The 25,000-nt window shown below is 40.2% G+C and overlaps 1 protein-coding gene across 2 annotated transcripts in view; it reads right to left on the bottom strand.

The window, feature by feature from the left end:
- LOC127628910 (one cut domain family member 2-like) overlaps positions 1–18,533 on the bottom strand; it is a 26,736-nt gene extending 8,203 nt beyond the window's left edge. The window contains exon 1 of one of the 2 annotated variants that reach the window (XM_052105889.1): positions 17,258–18,533. In XM_052105889.1, the coding sequence (XP_051961849.1) occupies positions 17,258–18,359 (1,102 nt within the window). In that variant the 5' untranslated portion in view covers positions 18,360–18,533. Of the gene's footprint in view, positions 1–17,247 lie in introns of both variants that reach the window. The other variant, XM_052105890.1, reaches the window with a different exon arrangement.
- Positions 18,534–25,000: the final 6,467 nt, after the last annotated feature.

Raw genomic sequence — 25,000 nt, 5'->3', positions numbered from 1 at the left:
ATATTACATCCAGTGCAGCTACGCGGAAGATCATTGATAAATATTGAAAATAATAAAGGCCCCAAAGAGGAGCCTTGAGGAATTCCTCTATCAATGCCTGTAGAGTGAGACAAACTGCCCCCAAAGGACACACACTGGCGACGATTATGTAAATAAGAATTAAACCAAAGCAAAGAAGAGGTAGACAAACCAAGAGAGTACAATTTGTCTAGAAGTAAATAATGATCAACTAAGTCAAAAGCTTTAGTAAGATCTCAAAATAATGCACCTGTACACATACGATTATCAAAACTCAAGAACACATCATTAGTAAATTTAAGAAGGGCTGTAGTGGTGGAAAAATGTTTTCTGAATCCAGATTGGCATTGAGATAATAGATCATTATTAGCTAAATAATTCGATAGTTGGATGAAAATTATTTTCTCAAAAACTTTTACAACACTGTTGATGATTGAAATGGGTCTATAGTTATTAATATTATCAGAACTGCCACCTTTATGAAGTGGAATAACTTTAGCACATTTCCAGGCCAAAGGAATCGTACAAGATGAAAACGATAAATTAAAAAGTAAGGCCAATGGCGCTGCTAGTACATGAGAACCAATTTTAATAAACTTGTTCTCAATGCCATCTAGTCCAGCTCCACTGGTAGATGACAGTTCACTTATAACCACTTATAATTCACTTATAATTTATATATATATATTGTACATTTAATTCAATTATATATATATCTTATATACTGTATGATATATTTAATTTATATATATATTGTACATTTAATTCAATTATATATATATTATATACTGTATGATATATTTAATTTATTTATATATATATTGTACATTTAATTCAATTATATATATATTATATACTGTATGATATATTTAATTTATTTATATATATATATTGTACATTTAATTCAATTATATATATATTATATACTGTATGATATATTTAATTTATTTATATATATATTGTACATTTAATTCAATTATATATATTATATACTGTATGATATATTTAATTTATTTATATATATATATATTGTACATTTCAATTCAATTATATATATATTATATACTGTATGATATATTTAATTTATTTATATATATATTGTACATTTAATTCAATTATATATATATTATATACTGTATGATATATTTAATTTATTTATATATATATTGTACATTTAATTCAATTATATATATATTATATACTGTATGATATATTTAATTTATTTATATATATATTGTACATTTAATTCAATTATATATATATTATATACTGTATGATATATTTAATTTATTTATATCTATATTGTACATTTAATTCAATTATATATATATTATATACTGTATGATATATTTTTATTTATTTATATATATATATTGTACATTTAATTCCATTATATATATATTATATACTGTATGATATATTTAATTTATTTATATATATATTGTACATTTAATTCAATTATATATATATATTATATACTGTATGATATATTTAATTTATTTATATATATATTGTACATTTAATTCAATTATATATATTATATACTGTATGATATATTTAATTTATATATATATTGTACATTTAATTCAATTATATATATATTATATACTGTATGATATATTTAATTTATTTATATATATATTGTACATTTAATTCAATTATATATATATATTTTATACTGTATGATATATTTAATTTATATATATATTGTACATTTAATTCAATTCAATTATAATTATATAATATAATTTTAACTATATATTATATATATATTATATACTGTATGATATATTTAATTTATATATATATTGTACATTTAATTTAATTCAATTATAATTATATAATATAATTTTTATTATATATTATCTATATCTTATATACTGTATGATATATTTCATTATTATAAATATATATAAACAGTACATATTATTGAATTATTTATACATCATAATTCTGTGCTAGTCTTCCATTGTCTCTGATTTGAATTGAAAGAAAACATAAAATAGTTCAACGGCATCTTTTTAACTGTAAGAATGAAGAAAAGATACAGTGTTACAGATTTGAGAATCCTGATTGTGAACTACGGGAATAGTAAAAGTAAAATGTCCAGACGTATTCCAATAATGAGCCCATAAATGTCCTAAAAAAATATTGTCACAATAAGACTATGCAAAATATAATCTATATGTTCATTGTATTGATTCAGGGTTAAATGTGACTTTTGGTCATTTTCTTGATCGGTTTTGTTGTTTTAACACAGTTCAACCTTTTGTATAAAATCGACCGTCATTATAATACAAATTATAAACAAAAATATAATGCTACTGGAGTTGTAGTTAGGAGGACACAATTCACAAAAATGACAATTAATGACCTCGTTGTGAACAAGGTGTTTGACACCGAAATTCAAAACTGCTGCTTGAGAAAACGAGCACTGATGGGACTTTTGACTCAAAACGAGTCACTGAGAAATACTGAAGCTAGAACTGGTAACAAGAATGACTGTTCTGTGAGTCTTTGAACGCCTCTTCAGAGGTGAAAGTTCAGCTGAGTTTGACGTGATGACATCAGCAGTTCAAAGGTTTGTTGCCACACTGATACAGCCAATCAGAACGATCACAATCGATGGGATGAAACAATGCTGATGAGGTAACGCTTGTAAACAACATCAGAACATCAGTCAACAATCCAATCAGCTTCACAAGCGGACACTGAATGCTTACAAACGCACAACTCGTTAGACAGATTATGTAGACAGATACTGCTTTAGGTCTAATTGGGGGTTTTGGAACCGGTTGAGTCTTGTTTGTTTGCACTTTTGTTCGGCATGAACTTTCAGAAGAAGTGACCTCTCTTTTTTATCCCCAATTTGGAATGCACAATTCCCGCTACTTAGTAGGTCCTCACAGTGGCGGGGTTACTCGCCTCAAACCGAGTGGTGGAGGACGAGTCTCAGTTGCCACCAATCCGCGCATCTTATCACGTGACTCGTTGTGCATGACACCGCGGAGACTCACAGCTCATGCTACGATCCACACACAACTCACTGGGAGCCATAACCACTAATGAACACTAGGGGCGCAACAACAACTGTGCGTTTTATCGTACAACAGCTAATTATAACTTCAGTACCACTTATTTTTCGCTCTGTTACTCACACACTGCTATACTATGATATCCAAACACATCATTTAAAAAACACTACATTTTAACGCTTGGATAACAGACACAATTATTCCAACGTGATGACGTGGTTGCATCAGAAAAGAGATTTTCAGGTCCCATGTGCTTTCATGACACAATTGGTGACGTTTAGGTTAAAGTTTTAGGTAAGGAATGTACGTTGTTGTCATTAAAACCACCAACTGCAGTCACCTTTAAAACCTCTTCTGATTACGACACTATTTCACTCGCTTTTGGCGCCCCCCGCTGGACACTGGGAAAACTGCAGAAGTGAAGCACGTCATTTAGTTTTACAAAAATGTTGCCATGGTCCACACACAACTCACCACACGCCCCATTGTGAGCAAGAACCACTAATCACGACCACAAGGAGGTTACCCCATGTGACTCTACCCTCCCTAGCAACCGGCCAATTTGGTTGCTTAGGAGACCTGGCTGGAGTCACTCAGCACGCCCTGGATTCAAACTCGTGACTCCGGATGTGATAGTCAGCGTCAATACTCGCTGAGATACCCAGGCTCTCCAGAAGTGACCTCTCTTGATCAGGGCTGGACTGGGAAGCGAAATCGACTTGGGATTTTACATAGCAACTGGCCCAAAAGTTGCAAAAGTTGAGCCAAGAGTTGTTGAGAGTTGGGGGTGTTCGTTGACATTTTCTGCATATCGTGGCGCCATTTTGTTGTCCTGCATAATCGCGGTGGCTTATTTGAACTTATAGCGGCCCCGATTCACGGCCGACCCATCGACCCGCTCGGTTCTCCCGATGGCCGGTCCGCCCTGATTGGCTCCGCCCACCGGGAAAATGCCTGGTATGCCAGATTATCAGTCCAGACCTGCTCTTGATCATATCATACGTTAACAAAAGCTTGATTTTAAAGAGCATATCCGCAACACTCCACAGTAAATAATGCCTGTGTTTTATTACAAAAGGTCTTATCTTCTTCTCCTGTCATTTTGAAAAGCAAACACGCACCCCTGTCTTTCCTCATTGCTGAAGTTAACAGGTGCCAGTTCTATCAGCAGGTACCGGACAAGCACCCAATCTCAGATTAAACCTAATCTGGACCTAAATGACTCCATTAAAGGAATATTCCGGGTTCAGCTCATTCGACCGCATTTCTGGCATGATACCTGACACGGACGTGCTTTCAGTGACTGTTTAAAACTTAACATGCAGCACACAAAAGACTGTTCATATTGGTCATTTGAGAAGCACAATGGATTCCTCCGTTTGTGTGTTTGTATAAATATCACTTATACTGAATCACAAGCCGGAGTCCAAATGAAAATCAGGCCAAGAGTACAATTGGACAGATTCCCTCTCCCACTCCGTTCGAGTGATAAGAGCATGTTTTTGCCCGCTTGTTTACAGACATCCGCATCAGAGGCAGTTTTGTGGGGCGAGAGACCAAAAACTTTGCCCTTTGCTCAAGCCAGTGCTGACGGCGATCCTGCGCGGTCTGACTCACAGATAGTCACATCAATGACGCTTTATCTCAAAACTGAAAAACAAAAACTGTCTTCCACCTGCTATTGCATCTAATGCATGCCTTGGACATCTGTGCTACAAACATTATAGATATGCAAAACCACGGAGAACATGTAGATATCTGAAATAAACGTAGATGTTGTTTTGTGCATTGTGAGGCTGTAATATTTATCCAACCTCGTCTCATTGAATGAACGTTACTATAAGTACATTTTTGCAAACTATCTTTTACGTGCCACGTTCTATGTTTCTCTGCAGTTTCCTGTTGAAATGAACACTATAGGTGCTACAACAACTGTGCGTTTTATACACAATTTATCCAAATGTTGTTGAGCGGTGGGGGCGGGGAGTTTGGGGGGTGTTTGTGGTCCGTTCTGCATAAGGCAGCGGGTCATTGTTGCTTATCACGGCCCATTCGGCATGTTTTGTGGCTGAAACACAGGACCACACGGTTCTCCAGATGTCCATTCCACCCCTGATCACCCCAAAAGTGTGCTGACCCATCGGGAAAATGTCCGGTATGCCAGATTACCAGTCCAGCCATGGTTTATGTCATTAAAATAGCAAACTGCAGTCACCTTTACAACCTCGTCTGATTACGACACTATTTCACTCGCTTTTGGCGCCCCCCGCTGGACACTGGGAAAACTGCAGAAGTGAAGCACGTCATTTAGTTTTACAAAAGATTTTGCCATCGTCCACGCACAACTCACCACACGCCCCATTGAGAGCAAGAACCACTAATCACGACCACATGGAGGTTACCCCATGTGACTCTACCCTCCCTAGCAACCGGGCCAATTTGGTTGCTTAGGAGACCCGGCTGGAGTCACTCAGCATGCCCTGAATTCAAACTCACGACTCCAGGTGTGATAGTCAGCGTCAATACTCGCTGAGCTACCCAGACACTATTTCACTCACTTTTGGCGCCCCCGCTGGACACTGGGAAAACTACAGAAAAAATGTGAAGTGAAGCACGTAATTTCGTTTTACAAAAATGTTGCCATGGTCACTTCATTTTCATGAGTTCAGGCTGCATTTATCATGATTAGTGTGTGTGGTTTACGCTTCAGCGCACATTTAACCATCAGGGTTCCCGCCTTTATTGACCTATGTAATCCCATGACTTTTCAGGTGTTTGTGTTTCATTTACATTTACATTTATGCATTTGGCAGACGCTTTTATCCAAAGCGACTTACAGAGCCCTTATTACAGGGACAATCCCCCCGGAGCAACATGGAGTTAAGTGCCTTACTCAAGGACACAATGGTGGTGACTGTGGGTGTTTCATACATTGACAAGAGCTGACTCATAACTATAGCTTACTAGCTCATTTTACTCTACGCAAGAGCATTATCAAGCTGACTAGATGTTTTCAAAGCAGAGAAAAGTAGAAAAATATACAGTAACTAAAGACATTTCCATGATTTTTTTCCAGGCCCAGAAATCACAATTGGAAAATTCCCTTATATTTCCAGGTTTTCCATGACCGTCGGAATCCTGAAACATACAAGCGTCTAACACATACCTATAAGGTGCATATAATTTAGATTTTATGCACTTTAATGCCCAAAATGTTAGGATATCTATAAAACAGCTAAAAACAAACAAACAACCTAATAGAGACTAGTAAGATTTAGTAAGTAAAGTCAATTTGAATGGTATAAAATTATGTACAACTACTTAACTTTATTACATAATACTGACTAAAGTTAGTGAGTAACTTTTACTAGCAAATCTGATGTACAGTACATGGTACTTAAACGTTTTGTAGAATATTTCACATGTAGAACTTTCCTAATAAACACGTTTAATCTCATGTATGTACACATGGCATGCGGAGCAGCTGAACGCATGCTATGTTGTGTATTAGACAACATTACTTTGTGTTGTTAAATTAGTCGTACTGCCTGTATATTTTATAGCGGCACAACATTTACATTTATGCATTTTGGCAGACGCTTTTATTACGACATATTTATTATACGACATATTTTTCAAATGGCATGGTTTCATCAAAATCTACATCTCTCTTATCCAAGTGTTTCCAAACATTGGATTTGTAATTATTTGGTGGAAGATGCAGCTCTGCCTCTGCCATGTTACTCTATATATATATATATATATATATATATATATATATATATATATATATATATATATATATATATATATACTATGTCTTTTTGAGTGATTATCTACTTTTAAATGACCAACTCAATAAGATCTACCAACTAAAAACACACAATGCTTGTTGGGACTAACTACATGTATCCCTGGATGGAATTCATCTTCTAATTAGTTAAAAAATATATAATAATGTTCAATGTTGATATCATTCCGTTTTAACACTAAACCCAAAACACCTACAGCACAATAGATTACAATAGCCAGGGCATTTGCTTTATTCTGATGATTTGCACTGAATGGAATCAGACAGTTTAGCATAATCCGGGCAGTTGCTAGTCTCAAACACTGCTATTTTCGCAATTTCGCGCTCTCAGAAGCCCTTGGAAGGCGCGAACCTAGTTGTCATGAAAACCGAATAAACAAAAATCCCGCTTGGTCAAAATTTACTCGTCGAGTGCAAGTGAGACAGACACTAAAAGAAGGACAGACATTATATTTGTTAGTATTAAAATTTAACGAAAGCACATTTAAATGTTGTGCGATCTACCAGCGTTGCCTTTGCGATCCACGTATTAAGCACTGTGACTCTCAGAACACGCCTCGGCCTCCGTAGTGTTGTGAAACGTCATGATGACGTAGCAGCAGTGCTGACGAGAGAACGCGCCGGAGAAACAGTTTTCAAAAAATACTTTTTCGTGGTTATCTTTTTGATTGAGGAATTAATATTTTGTACACTCTGGTATTTTCTGTATATATTTGTATAATGTTGTATATTATGTTCTGTTAATAAAAATACAAAAAATAAATACAATAAAAAACAGTTTAGAGCGGAGAAATCAATCTACATATAAATTACTGGTCACTTTCCAAATAATTAAAGTATAACGCAGCTACTGAATCAGACAGAAATGTGAAGATTAAAATTGTATAAAGCACATTAATTCTTCTGGTAAAGCTCGTGTATTATTTGAGCTGTAAATTTGCTCAAATCGTCATTTTTATAGTCAGCGTTTTTAGTGTTGACATTACATCGTCATGACAACGAGGTTGTAAAATTGCCTATAACTTTCCACAGATGCAATCACACCCCAGAAACTGCACAACAATTTGTTAAAAAGCACTCAGACTACCTTACCGCATAGCAACACCCTGGAAACCACACACAACACTCTCTCGTATCATGGTGGCAAGTTTTGCCAGTTTTATTTAATGGTCACATCTAAAGCATGATCTTATTACTTATAAAGTCATCTCAAGTGTTTGTTTATTTTTTATGATAGAAATCTTATCACATCTGGCCCCTTTTCATGTCACTTTGTTTGTCCCGTTTCCTTTATCGAAAGCTGTATCACCACAATAACAAAGAGGATCAGAAAATCATATTTCTGCTGGGATTATTCACTCTCTTGTCCCGTGTTTCACACGTATTGGGTTGAGAAGAGAATCTCATCTCTAATGGGTCCCTCAAAGCACCACAAAGCCATTATAATGATGACAGACCGGTTCTGTCCAGTGCCGTGAGACGCCCCGGTCATGTGTGAAGGTCACCGGCCGCATCCTTTTAACGCCAAGCTTCTCCACACAGAGCTAGAGTGATTAAACTGCCTTTTACACACCTAAAATTCACTTTAAAGCAACAGGATTTGGTTATCCGGGTCATCCGGGCGGCTTCCTCGAGTTTTAATTAGCCTTTTAAACAATCACAGCTCAGAATAGACCGGCAGGAGTTGTTTTTGTGCAGAGTCAGTCGGGTGCTCGGAACGTTCCTCCAGCGTCAGCTTTACTGGAACAAGTCCGGATCGGGTTCCAGATCAATGCATACTGGGTGCACACGTTTATGTTATTGTTGTCAGCATTAATGCCCTTTTAATCTTTAAGAGATTACCCAGATCGATTCGCCGTCGTTCAGCAACACATATTTGTTTGAGAAAGTGACACACAAACACACACATCACACACACACACAAACATCATACACACACACACACACACACAAACACACTCACACACATACAAACACACACACACACTCACACACAAACATCATACACACACAAACACACACACATCACACACACAAACATCATACACACACACACACACATCACTCTCACACACACACACACATCACACACACAAACATCATACACACACACACACACACACACACACATCCCTCTCTCACACACACACACACACACACACACACACACACACAAACACACTCACACACATACAAACACACACACATCACACACTCAAACACACTCACACACATACAAACACACACACATCACACACACTCACACACAAACTTCATACACACACACACATCACACACACTCACACACACAAACACACACACAACACTCACACACACAAAAATCATACACACACACACACACACACACACACAAACACACACAAACATCATACACACACACACACATCACACACACAAACACACTCACACACATCACACACACTCACACACACACATCACACACACAAACATCATACACACACACTCACACACACACAAATCATACACACACACTCACACACATACAAACACACACACACATCTCACACACACACACACACACATCACACACACAAAGATCATACACACACACTCACACACACAAACACACACACACAACACTCACACACACAAAAATCATACAAACACAACACTCACACACACAAACATCATACACACATACAAACATCATACACACAACACTCTCACACATATAAACACACACAAACATCAAATACACAAACATTCACACACAACACTCACACACTCACACACATGCACTCGCACACACACACACACACAGATACTCACACACTCACGCACTCGCACACACACACAGACACACACATGAAAACACACACTCACACACACACGCATTCACACACACAAAAACCTCACACACACACACTCACACACACACATACACACACACAGACACTCACTCACACACACAGACACACACACTCACACAAACACACACACACTCACACACACAAATCACACAAACACACACTCACTCACACACATCACAAACACACACACATACATATCACACACAAACACACATCACACACACAAACACACATCACACACACACACACACAGATTTGAATGACAGGATGAAATAAACACCAGTGGTATTTTGTTATTTTGGTGTTTTTGTCCTGGTTCTCCACTTTTGAGATGAAACAACACAGAAACCATCAACCAGAACTGCATCTCTGATGTCATCAGTAAAAGCTACAACCTAACACGGACATACAAACTAGTGACAGACCAACATCTCAGCCGTGCCCATCAACTGGCCAATACTTCCAGATGAACTGCCCCCGCTCGACCGATTAACAGGAATGAACCAAACTCAAGCTGTCGGTGGGACAAAGTGTTTACAGTATATACTGCATGTGTCAGTAAGTACATTCTGCACTATATCTAACTCACTATAATCACACATGAGAGCATTTTTTGCTCTACAAATCTCAGATTGCCTTGCTTCCATAACAATATTCTCAGATCACGCCGGATGGCACGATCATCAGGTACTACACTAAGACATTATGAAATTCATGTCTCACTCAAATTGTCATGCTACATGTTATATTTGAGATTAAATGAGATCAGTAGACACCTTCCAGACCACCGGACCCCTCTGCATATCTAAGTCATTTATATTTCATATCTAACTACCTCCCTGTCACGCAGCCCAAGTGATCTGTCTTCACCTAATTGGAAAGTGAAATAGCCGACGAGCCCAAATCATGCCAGACATCTCTCCGAATCCAGCCTTTATTTATCGCCAGCGTCTGGACCGTGTGGTTCCCAGCACCTGCTCTGTTTCTGTCTCCTATAACGGCGCTTGTCCCGTTTGATCATTTCCTTAATAAAGTTGTTTGTCCACACTGGACGGCACAGCCCGAGGTTTGTCTCGGCGGCTGATTGCTTGTGCACCGTGAGTCCAATGAGGTCCAGACACATGTCACGATCGATCTGACTAAATGAATGGTGCAAAGACAGCCTCGTTTTCTTTGGGGGAATCGGGCACCTTCACCCGCTGATGCTAAAGACACTTTCTAATAATCTCCACGAATAAGTCGTTTGCAAGCATTATGTATCGCTTAACAAATCAGTATTTACAATCAGTGCAGTTCAAAAGTCCACAAGTGAAAATGCTGCAGTTTTGAATTTTGGTTTGTTTTGAGCTAAAAGTTGAGTTTAATGACTTTAATGATGGCACACACTGGACTGGCACGAACACAACTGGACTGGCACAAACACAACTGGACTGGCATGAACGCAACTGGACTGGCATGAATGCAACTGGACTGGCATGAACACAACTGGACTGGCATTAATGCAACTGGACTGGCATTAATGCAACTGGACTGGCATGAACACAGCTGGACTGGCATTGGACTGGCATGAATGCAACTGGACTGGCATGAACACAACTGGACTGGCATGAATGCAACTGGACTGGCATGAATGCAACTGGACTGGCATGAACACAACTGCACTGGCATTAATGCAACTGGACTGGCATGAACACAACTGGACTGGCATGAACACAGCTGGACTGGCATGAACACAACTGGACTGGCATGAACACAACTGGACTGGCATTAATGCAACTGCACTGGCATGAACACAACTGGACTGGCATTAATGCAACTGGACTGGCATGAACACAACTGCACTGGCATTAATGCAACTGGACTGGCATGAACACAACTGGACTGGCATGAACACAGCTGGACTGGCATGAACACAACTGGACTGGCATGAACACAACTGGACTGGCATTAATGCAACTGCACTGGCATGAACACAACTGGACTGGCATTAATGCAACTGGACTGGAATGAACACAACTGGACTGGCATTAATGCAACTGGACTGGCATGAACACAACTGGACTGGCATTAATGCAACTGGACTGGAATGAACACAACTGGACTGGCATTAATGCAACTGGACTGGCATGAACACAGCTGGACTGGCATGAAAACAACTGGACTGGCATGAACACAACTGGACTGGCATTAATGCAACTGGACTGGCATGAACACAGCTGGACTGGCATGAACACAACTGGACTGGCATGAACACAACTGGACTGGCATTAATGCAACTGGACTGGCATGAACACAACTGGACTGGCATGAGCACAACTGGACTGGCATGAACACAACTGGACTGGCATTATTGCAACTGGACTGGCATGAACACAACTGGACTGGCATGAACACAACTGGACTGGCATTAATGCAACTGGACTGACATGAACACAACTGGACTGGCATTAATGCAACTGGACTGGCATGAACACAGCTGGACTGGCATGAACACAACTGGACTGGCATGAACACAACTGGACTGGCATTAATGCAACTGGACTGGCATGAACACAGCTGGACTGGCATGAACACAACTGGACTGGCATGAACACAACTGGACTGGCATTAATGCAACTGGACTGGCATGAACACAACTGGACTGGCATGAGCACAACTGGACTGGCATGAACACAACTGGACTGGCATTATTGCAACTGGACTGGCATGAACACAACTGGACTGGCATGAACACAACTGGACTGGCATTAATGCAACTGGACTGACATGAACACAACTGGACTGGCATTAATGCAACTGGACTGACATGAACACAACTGGACTGGCATTAATGCAACTGGACTGACATGAACACAACTGGACTGGCATTAATGCAACTGGACTGACATGAACACAACTGGACTGGCATTAATGCAACTGGACTGACATGAACACAACTGGACTGGCATTAATGCAACTGGACTGTCATGAACACAACTGGACTGGCATGAACGCAACTGGACTGGCATTAATGCAACTGGACTGGCATGAACACAACTGGACTGGCATTAATGCAACTGGACTGACATGAACACAACTGGACTGGCATGAACGCAACTGGACTGGCATTAATGCAACTGGACTGGCATGAACACAACTGGACTGGCATTAATGCAACTGGACTGACATGAACACAACTGGACTGGCATTAATGCAACTGGACTGTCATGAACACAACTGGACTGGCATGAACGCAACTGGACTGGCATTAATGCAACTGGACTGGCATGAACACAACTGGACTGGCATTAATGCAACTGGACTGTCATGAACACAACTGGACTGGCATGAACACAACTGGACTGGCATTAATGCAACTGGACTGACATGAACACAACTGGACTGGCATGAACACAACTGGACTGGCATTAATGCAACTGGACTGGCATGAACACAACTGGACTGGCATTAATGCAACTGGACTGGCATGAACACAACTGGACTGGCATGAACACAACTGGACTGGCATTAATGCAACTGGACTGGCATGAACACAACTGGACTGGCATTAATGCAACTGGACTGGCATGAACACAACTGGACTGGCATGAACACAACTGGACTGGCATTAATGCAACTGGACTGGCATGAACACAACTGGACTGGCATGAACACAACTGGACTGGCATTAATGCAACTGGACTGGCATGAACACAACTGGACTGGCATTAATGCAACTGGACTGGCATGAACACAACTGGACTGGCATGAACACAACTGGACTGGCATTAATGCAACTGGACTGGCATGAACACAACTGGACTGGCATTAATGCAACTGGACTGGCATGAACACAACTGGACTGGCATTAATGCAACTGGACTGGCATGAACACAACTGGACTGGCATTAATGCAACTGGACTGGCATGAACACAACTGGACTGGCATGAAATAATGATCAATGATAATTTCCAGGTTAAAAAAATATCAAATTTTTTCAACATGGACTTTCGGATCCCAGTGGAGTTTATTGACATTTGTAACACTTTCAATGCACAGAAAGTGATGATCTAAAGGTTTTAAGCATTGTATAATGATCATAAACTGCTCCCCAAACATGCGTGTTGAAAACTTTACCGTGATTTGCAACATTTACTGTACATGCTACACGCGTGTTCTTTCATCATGACATTATAACTGAGGTTTAAACCAACGTAGGTATACAACAGCGGGACAAATCCTTCTGTCTGGGTCAGACATTTATGATGTCATTAATGGTGGTGTGATGTCATAATGAGAAATGTTTGTTTGTTTATTTTGCTTTTTCAAATGCTCCCAAAACAAACGGCGGGTGCTGCTGCACATCTCTGCCTGTTTAACGCAAGACAAGGTGATGTTTTGTGCGTTGAGCTGAGGGGGTCACGCGGAGATTTCCATCAATAATTCATCAAGCCGCTGCAGCCTCTGTTCTTCTTTTCAATTCCCCTGCAGCTCACATAATACCCCCCAACCCAAACCATCTGTGAGTCCTGCAGGGATTCGGCATTAAAGCGCCATCCCAGCATCTCCAATGACGCTTTTCAAGAATTCTGCCGTGCAAACTCTCAATATCTGTCATATTCATACGTTTTTCTCTCTGCGTAAAGATGCGTTTATTTATATGTGAGCACAGTCACCCTAAAGCGCTTCGGGCACGTCCATATAGAGCATTCATGAGCTGGATGTATTGATGTTGTTAAGCCACATTCATATAATCAATAACAGTAACGATGGAATGTTTTGATAAAGATGACAGTGTTTTGGTGATATTCAGAGAAAAGATATTTAATATTGTTTGGTGCAATACACACAATAAACCACTGCTCTCTCTCTCTCTCTCTCTCTCTCTCTCTCTCTCTCTCTCTCTCTCTATATATATATATATATATATATACACTCACCAAAAGGATTATTAGGAACACCATACTAATACTGTGTTTGACCCCTTTCGCCTTCAGAACTGCCTTAATTCTACGTGGCATTGATTCAACAAGGTGCTGAAAGCATTCTTTAGAAATGTTGGCCCATATTGATAGGATAGCATCTTGCAGTTGATGGAGATTTGTGGGATGCACATCCAGGGCACGAAGCTCCGTTCCACCACATCCCAAAGATGCTCTATTGGGTTGAGATCTGGTGACTGTGGGGGCCATTTTAGTACAGTGAACTCATTGTCATGTTCAAGAAACCAATTTGAAATGATTCGAGCTTTGTGACATGGTGCATTATCCTGCTGGAAGTAGCCATCAGAGGATGGGTACATGGTGGCCATAAAGGGATGGACATGGTCAGAAACAATGCTCAGGTAGGCCGTGGCATTTAAACGATGCCCAATTGGCACTAAGGGGCCTAAAGTGTGCCAAGAAAACATCCCCCACACCATTACACCACCACCACCAGCCTGCACAGTGGTAACAAGGCATGATGGATCCATGTTCTCATTCTGTTTACGCCAAATTCTGACTCTACCATCTGAATGTCTCAACAGAAATCGAGACTCATCAGACCAGGCAACATTTTTCCAGTCTTCAACTGTCCAATTTTGGTGTGCTCTTGCAAATTGTAGCCTCTTTTTCCTATTTGTAGTGGAGATGAGTGGTACCCGGTGGGGTCTTCTGCTGTTGTAGCCCATCCGCCTCAAGGTTGTGCGTGTTGTGGCTTCACAAATGCTTTGCTGCATACCTCGGTTGTAGCGAGTGGTTATTTCAGGCAAAGTTGCTCTTCTATCAGCTTGAATCAGTCGGCCCATTCTCCTCTGACCTCTAGCATCAACAAGGCATTTTCGCCCACAGGACTGCCGCATACTGGATGTTTTTCCCTTTTCACACCATTCTTTGTAAACCCTAGAAATGATTGTGCCTGAAAATCCCAGTAACTGAGCAGATTGTGAAATACTCAGACCGGCCCGTCTGGCACCAACAACCATGCCACGCTCAAAATTGCTTAAATCACCTTTCTTTCCCATTCTGACATTCAGTTTGGAGTTCAGGAGATTGTCTTGACCAGGACCACACCCCTAAATGCATTGAAGCAACTGCCATGTGATTGGTTGATTAGATAATTGCATTAATGAGAAATTGAACAGGTGTTCCTAATAATCCTTTAGGTGAGTGTATATAACAAATGGTTCAACCTAAAAACAATGATATTATCTGACTTCATTCAAGAGCACATCCACATTTAGAGAGCATTTCTCCTTTTGTTGACAGTAAAAATTTATTTTTGCTCGTTGTTGTTTATGCAAAGTGGCAAAAAATAATCAGCCGTACTACACCAGATTACCAAAACGCATTTGTAACAGATCTACATCATAGATGTGTAACAACAGTTCACTTTACTCTTTTATTGACAGTAAAATCAGATTTCACGTCACTTTTGCTCTTCTTTCTTTATGTAGTTTGAAACTGTGATGCAAAAATGCCAATCACACACTCTATATAGGCTATATATATATATAAGTTAATAATGCATAGATTGCATGCAACACGTCAATGCATGAGACATCAGAAGTGTCCATTATTTCAGTGAATGTTTGTGCATCATCCTACAAATTAAAAATCAATGCACCAAGCTTTTATTGTAATGCACTGATGCTGTTCAACAACAGGACACCTATCTGACACCTATAAGCACCCCACAGAAACTACAGAAAATCCGAAGCGCCCTGAACCGATCTGGTAAATAAAAAACAAGTCTTGCTTTTTCTTCAGATGAACAAAGAAACACGAGCTGCGCCGCCCAGCGCTAGAGGGCAGGAGGGGAATAACAGTCCGGTAATTACCAACACATCACTATTCTCTCTGAAAAGCCTTTCTTTAACACACACACACACACACACATATATATATATATACACACGCACACACACACGCGCACATTAACTAAACGGATCTTTGCATGCCAGCCCAACATGTGCTTACAGAATATATCACGAATGCTGGTGAGCAATAGATAGACATAGATCAAAAATTACATAGAAAATGTTCAGGAAAAATATTTATTTAAAGTAGTGGTAAACATTTAGTAAAAAACCTTTTGGCGCCTTTATCCGTTAATACAACCGAAAGTCGCGCAACAAAATAATTTAATTAAAATTTAAATTACATTTTTAAACGATCGATATTGACGGTCAAAACAAAAACATTTATCTATTTACCTGAAAAAAAATAATTAAATTTTATTTTAATTAAATTATTTTGTTACACGAATTTCCGTTGTATTAACGGATAAAGGCGTCAAAATGTTTTTACTAAATGTTCACCAATAACAAAATCATTTAATTAAAATCAAATCTAAAACAAGTTTTTTTATTTTTTATTTGAATTAGGTAATAAAATAAATGTTTTTGTTTTGACCGTCAATATTGATCGTCCTTATTGACAATTCAATTGTCGGTGTATCGGTGAAATCGCAACAAAAATAAATAAATAAATAAAAAAATACAAAAAATACAAAAATAAATCATCAAACACAGCAGCAGCAGTAATTGGGGATTGTTTGAAAATCAGATACCTTGTCTTACCTGCAAGCCGAAGGGCCGACATCCTCTGAAACTCGGGCTCCTGTAACCATTTCCACATTCGGCGAAACGTCTCCCGTCCCGACTTGAGTTTACTCCAGGGTTTGGGGTTCCGGAGCAGGTCGGACAGGGTGCCCTGCGAGCGACACAGCACCCGCTGCGCGAAGATGGCCTGCGGGATGCTGTAACGCTTCAGCTCGGCCGTGATGCGCTGAGCCACTTCTTTGGTGTTGATCTCTTCCAGCTGTCCCGAACCTTGCGTTCCAGAGGAGGAGGAGGGCGGTCTGTCCCGGTTGGGAGCCAACACGGGCCCGTGGGATTGAGGGTGGCCCGGGATCCCGGTGCGGTGCATCCCGTTCAAATGAGGGGGCATCATGCCCACCGCGGGGCCACCGAGGCCTCGGGAGAGGTGCTGGTCCCCTCTGGCCAACATGGCAGTGTGCGCGTCAAAGTTGGAGCTCAGCATCTTGTCGTGGCCGTGCGCGCCGTAGTTGTGGAGCGTTTGCTGGGCGTTGTGGATGGAGCCCAGGCCGTTGCCGAGCGGACTGCTGGCCAGGGGGGACAAGCTCTGACCCATCCCGCTCATGTCTTTATGATAGTGGCTGTAGAGGTTGTTCATGGTCGGCAGAGCTCTCTCGTCCCGCATGAGAGTGAAACTCCCGCTCACGTTCCCAGAGAGACGCTGGTGATGGTGGTGGTGCGGATGTTGGAATTTGTCGGACACGGTGGAGATCGGCGGTAGAGGCTGAAGCGGGGTCAGCGTGGTGTAGGTGCCGCTCATACCGGGTGGGGACGTGTCGCACGGCATGCTCATTGCGTGATGGAGCGGCAGGGACAGCTCCGGACGGTACTCTCCACCGGCGCCGTCCAGAATCGATGCCATACTGGACACCATCGCGGAGCGCGACGATGCCACGGTTAGATCCTGGTGTATCCGTAACGGAGCCCCCGCGTTGCGATTGTGATGGGGGCTGTGGCTCATCAAGTCCTGCTCATGGCACACTCCACCGTGGAGGTTGCCAATGTCCATTGTCATCTCTGGGTTCATGGCGTACGCATCCAAATCCTTGGCCAGGCATCGATAGGCGTTATAGGCAGTCTTCATTCAGTCCATTGATTTATTCCAAGCTTTATGCCAGGGATGGGTTTATTCCTCTCCGTTTGAGTGCTTCTCTAAGGCCTCTCGGTTATTGTTTTTCTTCCCGATAAATAAATAAATAAATAACACCGATCTCTATCAGACGGGCCAGTGCTGAAATCTCCCCATGTCCGAGCCCTCTACTCCTCCTGCGTCTTCTGTGTGGCCAGCTGCTGGGGTTCGGGGTGGGCTTGCTCCGCGCGCACCCGACCCTGCTGGAAGGGGAGGGCACTTCGGCTTTATTGACGTTTCCTGTGACCAATCGAATTCCTCTCTGGGCTTGCCTGCGCGCATCTTATTAGCGTTCTGACCAATCCCTGATGCTCACACGGGGCTGTTTGGAACGGTTGAGATTTGTTCGCAGCATTTGCATCTAGAATCTTACGACAGACAGTCTGTATGTTCCTTTACTGTCTGTCTGTCACTCTTTCTATCTATCTGTCTGTCTGTATGACTATTTATCTTTCTGTCTGTCTGTCTGCCTATCAATTTATCTGTCTGTCTGTCTATCTATCTATCTGTCTGTCTGTATGACTATTTATCTTTCTGTCTGTCTGTCTGCCTATCAACCTATCTGTCTGTCTGTCTGTCTGTCTGACTATTTATCTTTCTGTCTGGCTGTCTGTCTGCCTATCTATCTATCTATCTATCTATCTGTCTGTCTGTCTGTCTGTCTGTCTGTCTGTCTGACTGTCTGTCTGTCTATCTATCTGTCTGTCTATCAGTCTGTCTGTCTATCTGTATGACTATTTATCTTTCTGTGTGTCTGTCTATCTATCTATCTATCAGTCTGTCTGTCTGTTTATCTGTCTGTCTGTATGAATATTTATCTTTCTGTCTGTCTGTCTGCCTATCAACCTATCTATCTGTCTGTCTGTCTGTCTGTATGACTATTTATCTTTCTGTCTGTCTGACTATCTAACTATCTATCTATCTGTCTGTCTGTCTGTCAGTATGAATATTTATCTTTCTGTCTGTCTGTCTGTCTATCTATCTATCTATCTATCTATCTATCTATCTATCTATCTATCTATCTATCTATCTATCTATCTATCTGTCTGTCTGTCTATCTGTATGACTATTTATCTGTCTGTCTGTCTGTCTATCTGTATGACTATTTATCTTTCTGTCTGTCTGTCTGTCTGTCTGCCTATCAACCATCTATCTATCAGTCTGTCTGTCTGTCTGTATGAATATTTATCTTTCTGTCTGTCTGTCTGCCTATTGACCTATCTATCTGTCTGTCTGTCTGCCTGTCTGTCTATCTGTATGACTATTTATCTTTCTGTCTGTCTGTCTGCCTATCAATCTATCTGTCTGTCTGTCTGTCTGTCTGTATGAATATTTATCTTTCTGTCTGTCTGTCTGTCTGTCTGTCTGGCTATTGACCTATCTATCTATCTGTCTGTCTATCTATCTCTATGACTATTTATCTATCTATCTGTCTGTCTGTCTGTCTGACCTATCAACCATCTATCTGTCTGTCTGTCTATCTATCTATCTGTCTGTCTGTCTATCTATCTATCTGTCTGTCTGTCTGTCTATCTGTCTGTCTGTATGAATATTTATCTTTCTGTCTGTCTGTCTGTCTATTGACCTATCTATCTGTCTGTCTGTCTATCTGTATGACTATTTATCTGTCTGTCTGTCTGTCTATCTGTATGACTATTTATCTTTCTGTCTGTCTGTCTGTCTGTCTGCCTATCAACCATCTATCTATCAGTCTGTCTGTCTGTCTGTATGAATATTTATCTTTCTGTCTGTCTGTCTGTCTGTCTGTATGACTATTTATCTTTCTGTCTGTCTGTCTGTCTGCCTATCAACCATCTATCTGTCTATCTGTATGACTATTTATCTTTCTGTCTGTCTGTCTGTTTATATTTCTGTCTGTCTGTCTGCCTTTCAATCTATCTATCTATCTATCTGTCTCTCTGTCTATCTATCTATATATCAAATCAAATCAAATCAAATCAAATCACTTTATTGTCACACTACCATGTACACAAGTGCAACAGTAGGTGAAATTCTTGTGTGCAGTTCCGAGCAACATAGCAGTCATGACAGTGACGAGACATATACCAATTACAGTAAACAACATATTTACACAACACAATTTATATCTATCTATCTGTCTGTCTGACTATTTATCTTTCTGTCTGTCTGTCGATCAATCTATCTATCTATCTGTCTATCTATCTATCTGTCTGTCTGACTATTTATCTTTCTGTCTGTCTGTCGATCAATCTATCTATCTATCTGTCTATCTATCTATCTGTCTGTCTGACTATTTATCTTTCTGTCTGTCTGTCGATCAATCTATCTATCTATCTGTCTATCTGTGTGACTGTCTATCTATCTGTCTGTCTGACTATTTATCTTTCTGTCTGTCTGTCGATCAATCTGTCTGTCTGTCTGACTATTTATGTTTCTGTCTGTCTGTCGATCAATCTATCTATCTATCTGTCTATCTATCTATCTGTCTGTCTGACTATTTATCTTTCTGTCTGTCTGTCGATCAATCTATCTATCTATCTGTCTATCTGTGTGTCTGTCTATCTATCTGTCTGTCTGACTATTTATCTTTCTGTCTGTCTGTCGATCAATCTGTCTGTCTGTCTGACTATTTATCTTTCTGTCTGTCTGTCGATCAATCTATCTATCTATCTATCTATCTATCTATCTATCTATCTATCTATCTATCTATCTATCTATCTATCTATCTATCTGTGTGTCTGTCTGTCTATCTATCTGTCTGTCTGCCTTTCAATCTGTCTGTCTATCTATCTGTCTGTCTGACTATTTATCTTTCTGTCTGTCTGTCGATCAATCTATCTATCTATCTATCTATCTATCTATCTATCTATCTATCTATCTATCTATCTATCTATCTATCTATCTATCTGTGTGTCTGTCTGTCTATCTATCTGTCTATCTATCTGTCTGTCTGCCTTTCAATCTGTCTGTCTATCTATCTGTCTGTCTGCCTTTCAATCTGTCTGTCTGTCTGTCTATCTATCTGTCTGTGTCTGTATGACTATGTATCATTCTGTCTATCTATGCATGCTCAATAATAAAGAAATTATTATAAATAATAATCAATAAATTAATTGCTTATATTTTATGTGTTCCAGCAACATATCTGATAATAATTGCTTCCTTGCATACGTTTAACTAATGGTTCATAAGGAATGATGCATATTATCATCACCATTATACTAGTGCACAATATAAACACAAGCTGTTCTGTCACACACACATTCCCCCTGTAATGCACCGAATGACCACATGCACAGCAAACACGTCCATTCCAACACGTGTTCACGTTATTGCCATTTAAATGATCAACTTTAAATATTTGATCTGATTTTAACCACATTGCCAATTGATCTGTAAATGTGATCAATCCATGTGCACAGAAACTTCTTTCAGGAGCGAACAGATTCTCGATGCCGGTTGCTTTAGTTTGGAGCGTGCGCAGATGTTGCTTTTGTCTAAAGAGACGGTAATTAAGGATGAGCGACAGAAGTCTGAAAAGCGTGACCTATTTCTCTTTTGATCAGCTGTCAGAGGAGGAGCAGGAGGTGCTGGGGGCCTCTTCCCGGCTCTTCAGCTGCCGGTACCTGCCGCACGACCGCGGGAAATGCAGCGACGGACACACAAAAGTTTGATTCCTGTTCTAATGTTCTCCAACAGCTTTTGTGATGCTTTGCTCTGGCACACTCCACCTAAAGCTGAAAATCAGAGGCTGAAAAAGGCCCTTATTCATGTCAAAGAAAATCAATATTTGAGAACGAGAGAGAGAGAGATAGAGAGAGAGGAGAGAGAGTGAGAGAAAGAGAGAGTGAGTGAGAGAGAGATAAAGCCCCTTCGAATTGAAGTGAGAGAGAGAGCGAGAAAGAGCGAGAGAGTGAGTGAGAGAGAGATCATGCCAATAAAGTACTTTTCAATTGAAATTGAGAAAGAGAGAGTGAGTGAGAGAGCGAGAAAGAGTGAGGAGAGAGAGAGATAAAGCCCCTTTGAATTGAATTGAGAGAGAGAGTGAGAGAGAGAGAGAGAGAGAAAGAGCGAGAGAGTGAGAGAGAGAGAGAGAGAGAGTGTCTTGAATTGACTTGAATTGATAAAGCCTCTTTGAATTGAATCGAGAGAGAGCGAGAAAGAGCGAGGAGAGAGAGAGAGAGTGAGAGAGAGAGAGAGTGAGAGAGAGATCATTCAGCTGGTCCTGAGGCTCCACAGACAGACTAACAATAATCAGCCTCATCCACACAATCCGGCCCAACCACATGATCAACACACAAAAAGAAAAGTACCGAACTTATTGGAATGAAACAACACAAAAACAAAGTAAACTGGAATATTATTTGACCCTAAATAGAGATTACACAAGCGCAGAATACCTGAGTACAGTGAAAGACAATGAAGAAGAAGGATGACGAGGTACAGACTGAGCAATCACACTCTGACTGTAGAGACGGGCAGATACAGACAGACAGACAGTCAGACAGACAGAACTGGCTGCCCAGAGAGAGACGCGTCTGCCCGTACTGTGACCAGGGAGAAGTGGAGACAGAGCAACACTTCCTCACCAGCTGCCCCAACTATGAGAACAGTAGAGGGACTTTTCACACTAAATTTGAAATACTTTGCCCTAACTTCATCAAATTAGACAACAAAACACAATTTCAACATTTATTAGGTGAAAAAAGAGATTGTATCATACTAGCAGCAAGATACATTGATGCTTGTCACAAAAAGAGAGAGTCGACGACTAATCAGTGATGCGCTCACACACACACACACACACACACACACACACACACACACACACACACACGCAAACACTTACACACTGAACTCTACATTGTTCACAGATTTTTTAAATGTTCATAAACTGTTCTAATTATTATTTTTATTTTATTTTAATTTGTACAATTAATTTAATTTGTACATATAAATGTAAGTTATGTTATAATATTTTATTATTTTTTATGTCTTTATAATTATTCTATGTATTCCAAGCTTTGGCAATATTGTATTGTGTACGGTCATGCCAATAAAGCATTTTGAATTGAATTGAATTGAGAGAGAGAGAGAGAGAGAGGTCCAACATGAACGTTGCACCGACTTTCTGTATGTATTTATTAATTTTAAGGGCCCTGAGTAATATACCGTCAGGGGCCCCAGAATACCTTGCTACGGCCCCGAGTGTAATTAAAGGATTGTTGCACTTTTAATACAAGTTAAGCTCAATTAACAGCATTTGTGACGTAATGTTGATTACCACAATAAGTCCGTTCAACTCGTCCCTCATTTCTTTAAAAAAAGCACAAATATGCATTACAGTGAGACACTTACAGTGAGACTCTTACAGTGAGACGATTACAGTGAGACTCTTACAGTGAGACACTTACAGTGAGACTCTTACAGTGAGACGATTACAGTGAGACTCTTACAGTGAGACACTTACAGTGAGACTCTTACAGTGAGACGATTACAGTGAGACACTTACAGTGAGACTCTTACAGTGAGACGATTACAGTGAGACTCTTACAGTGAGACACTTACAGTGAGACGATTACAGTGAGACTCTTACAGTGAGACACATACAGTGAGACAATTACAGTGAGACACTTACATTGAGACTCTTACAGTGAGACAATTACATTGAGACTCTTTCAGTGAGACTCTTTCAGTGAGACTCTTACAGTGAGACAATTACATTGAGACTCTTTCAGTGAGACTCTTTCAGTGAGACACTTACAGTGAGACACTTACAGTGAGACTCTTACAGTGAGACACTTACAGTGAGACTCTTACAGTGAGACGATTACAGTGAGACTCTTACAGTGTGACACTTACAGTGAGACTCTTACAGTGAGACGATTACAGTGAGACTCTTACAGTGAGACACTTACAGTGAGACTCTTACAGTGAGACACTTACAGTGAGACGATTACAGTGAGACTCTTACAGTGAGACACATACAGTGAGACAATTACAGTGAGACACTTACATTGAGACTCTTACAGTGAGACAATTACATTGAGACTCTTTCAGTGAGACTCTTTCAGTGAGACTCTTACAGTGAGACAATTACAGTGAGACACTTACAGTGAGACTCTTTCAGTGAGACAATTACAGTGAGACAATTACAGTGAGACACTTACAGTGAGACTCTTACAGTGAGACACTTACATTGAGACTCTTACAGTGAGACAATTACAGTGAGACACTTACATTGAGACTCTTTCAGTGAGACACTTACAGTGAGACTCTTACAGTGAGACAATTACAGTGAGACACTTACAGTGAGACTCTCTCAGTGAGACAATTACAGTGAGACAATTACAGTCAGACACTTACAGTGAGACTCTTTCAGTGAGACTCTTACAGTGAGACTCTTACAGTGAGACTATTACAGTGAGACTCTTACAGTGAGACACTTACAGTGAGATAATTACAGTGAGACAATTACATTGAGACATTTACAGTGCGACTCTTACATTGAGACACTTACAGTGAGACAATTACAGTGAGACAATTACATTGAGACATTTACAGTGCGACTCTTACATTGAGACACTTACAGTGAGACTATTACAGTGAGACTC

The sequence above is a fragment of the Xyrauchen texanus genome, chromosome 35, assembly GCF_025860055.1.
Source record: "Xyrauchen texanus isolate HMW12.3.18 chromosome 35, RBS_HiC_50CHRs, whole genome shotgun sequence".
NCBI lineage: Eukaryota > Metazoa > Chordata > Actinopteri > Cypriniformes > Catostomidae > Xyrauchen > Xyrauchen texanus.
This window is presented reverse-complemented; position numbering and strand designations above follow the sequence as displayed.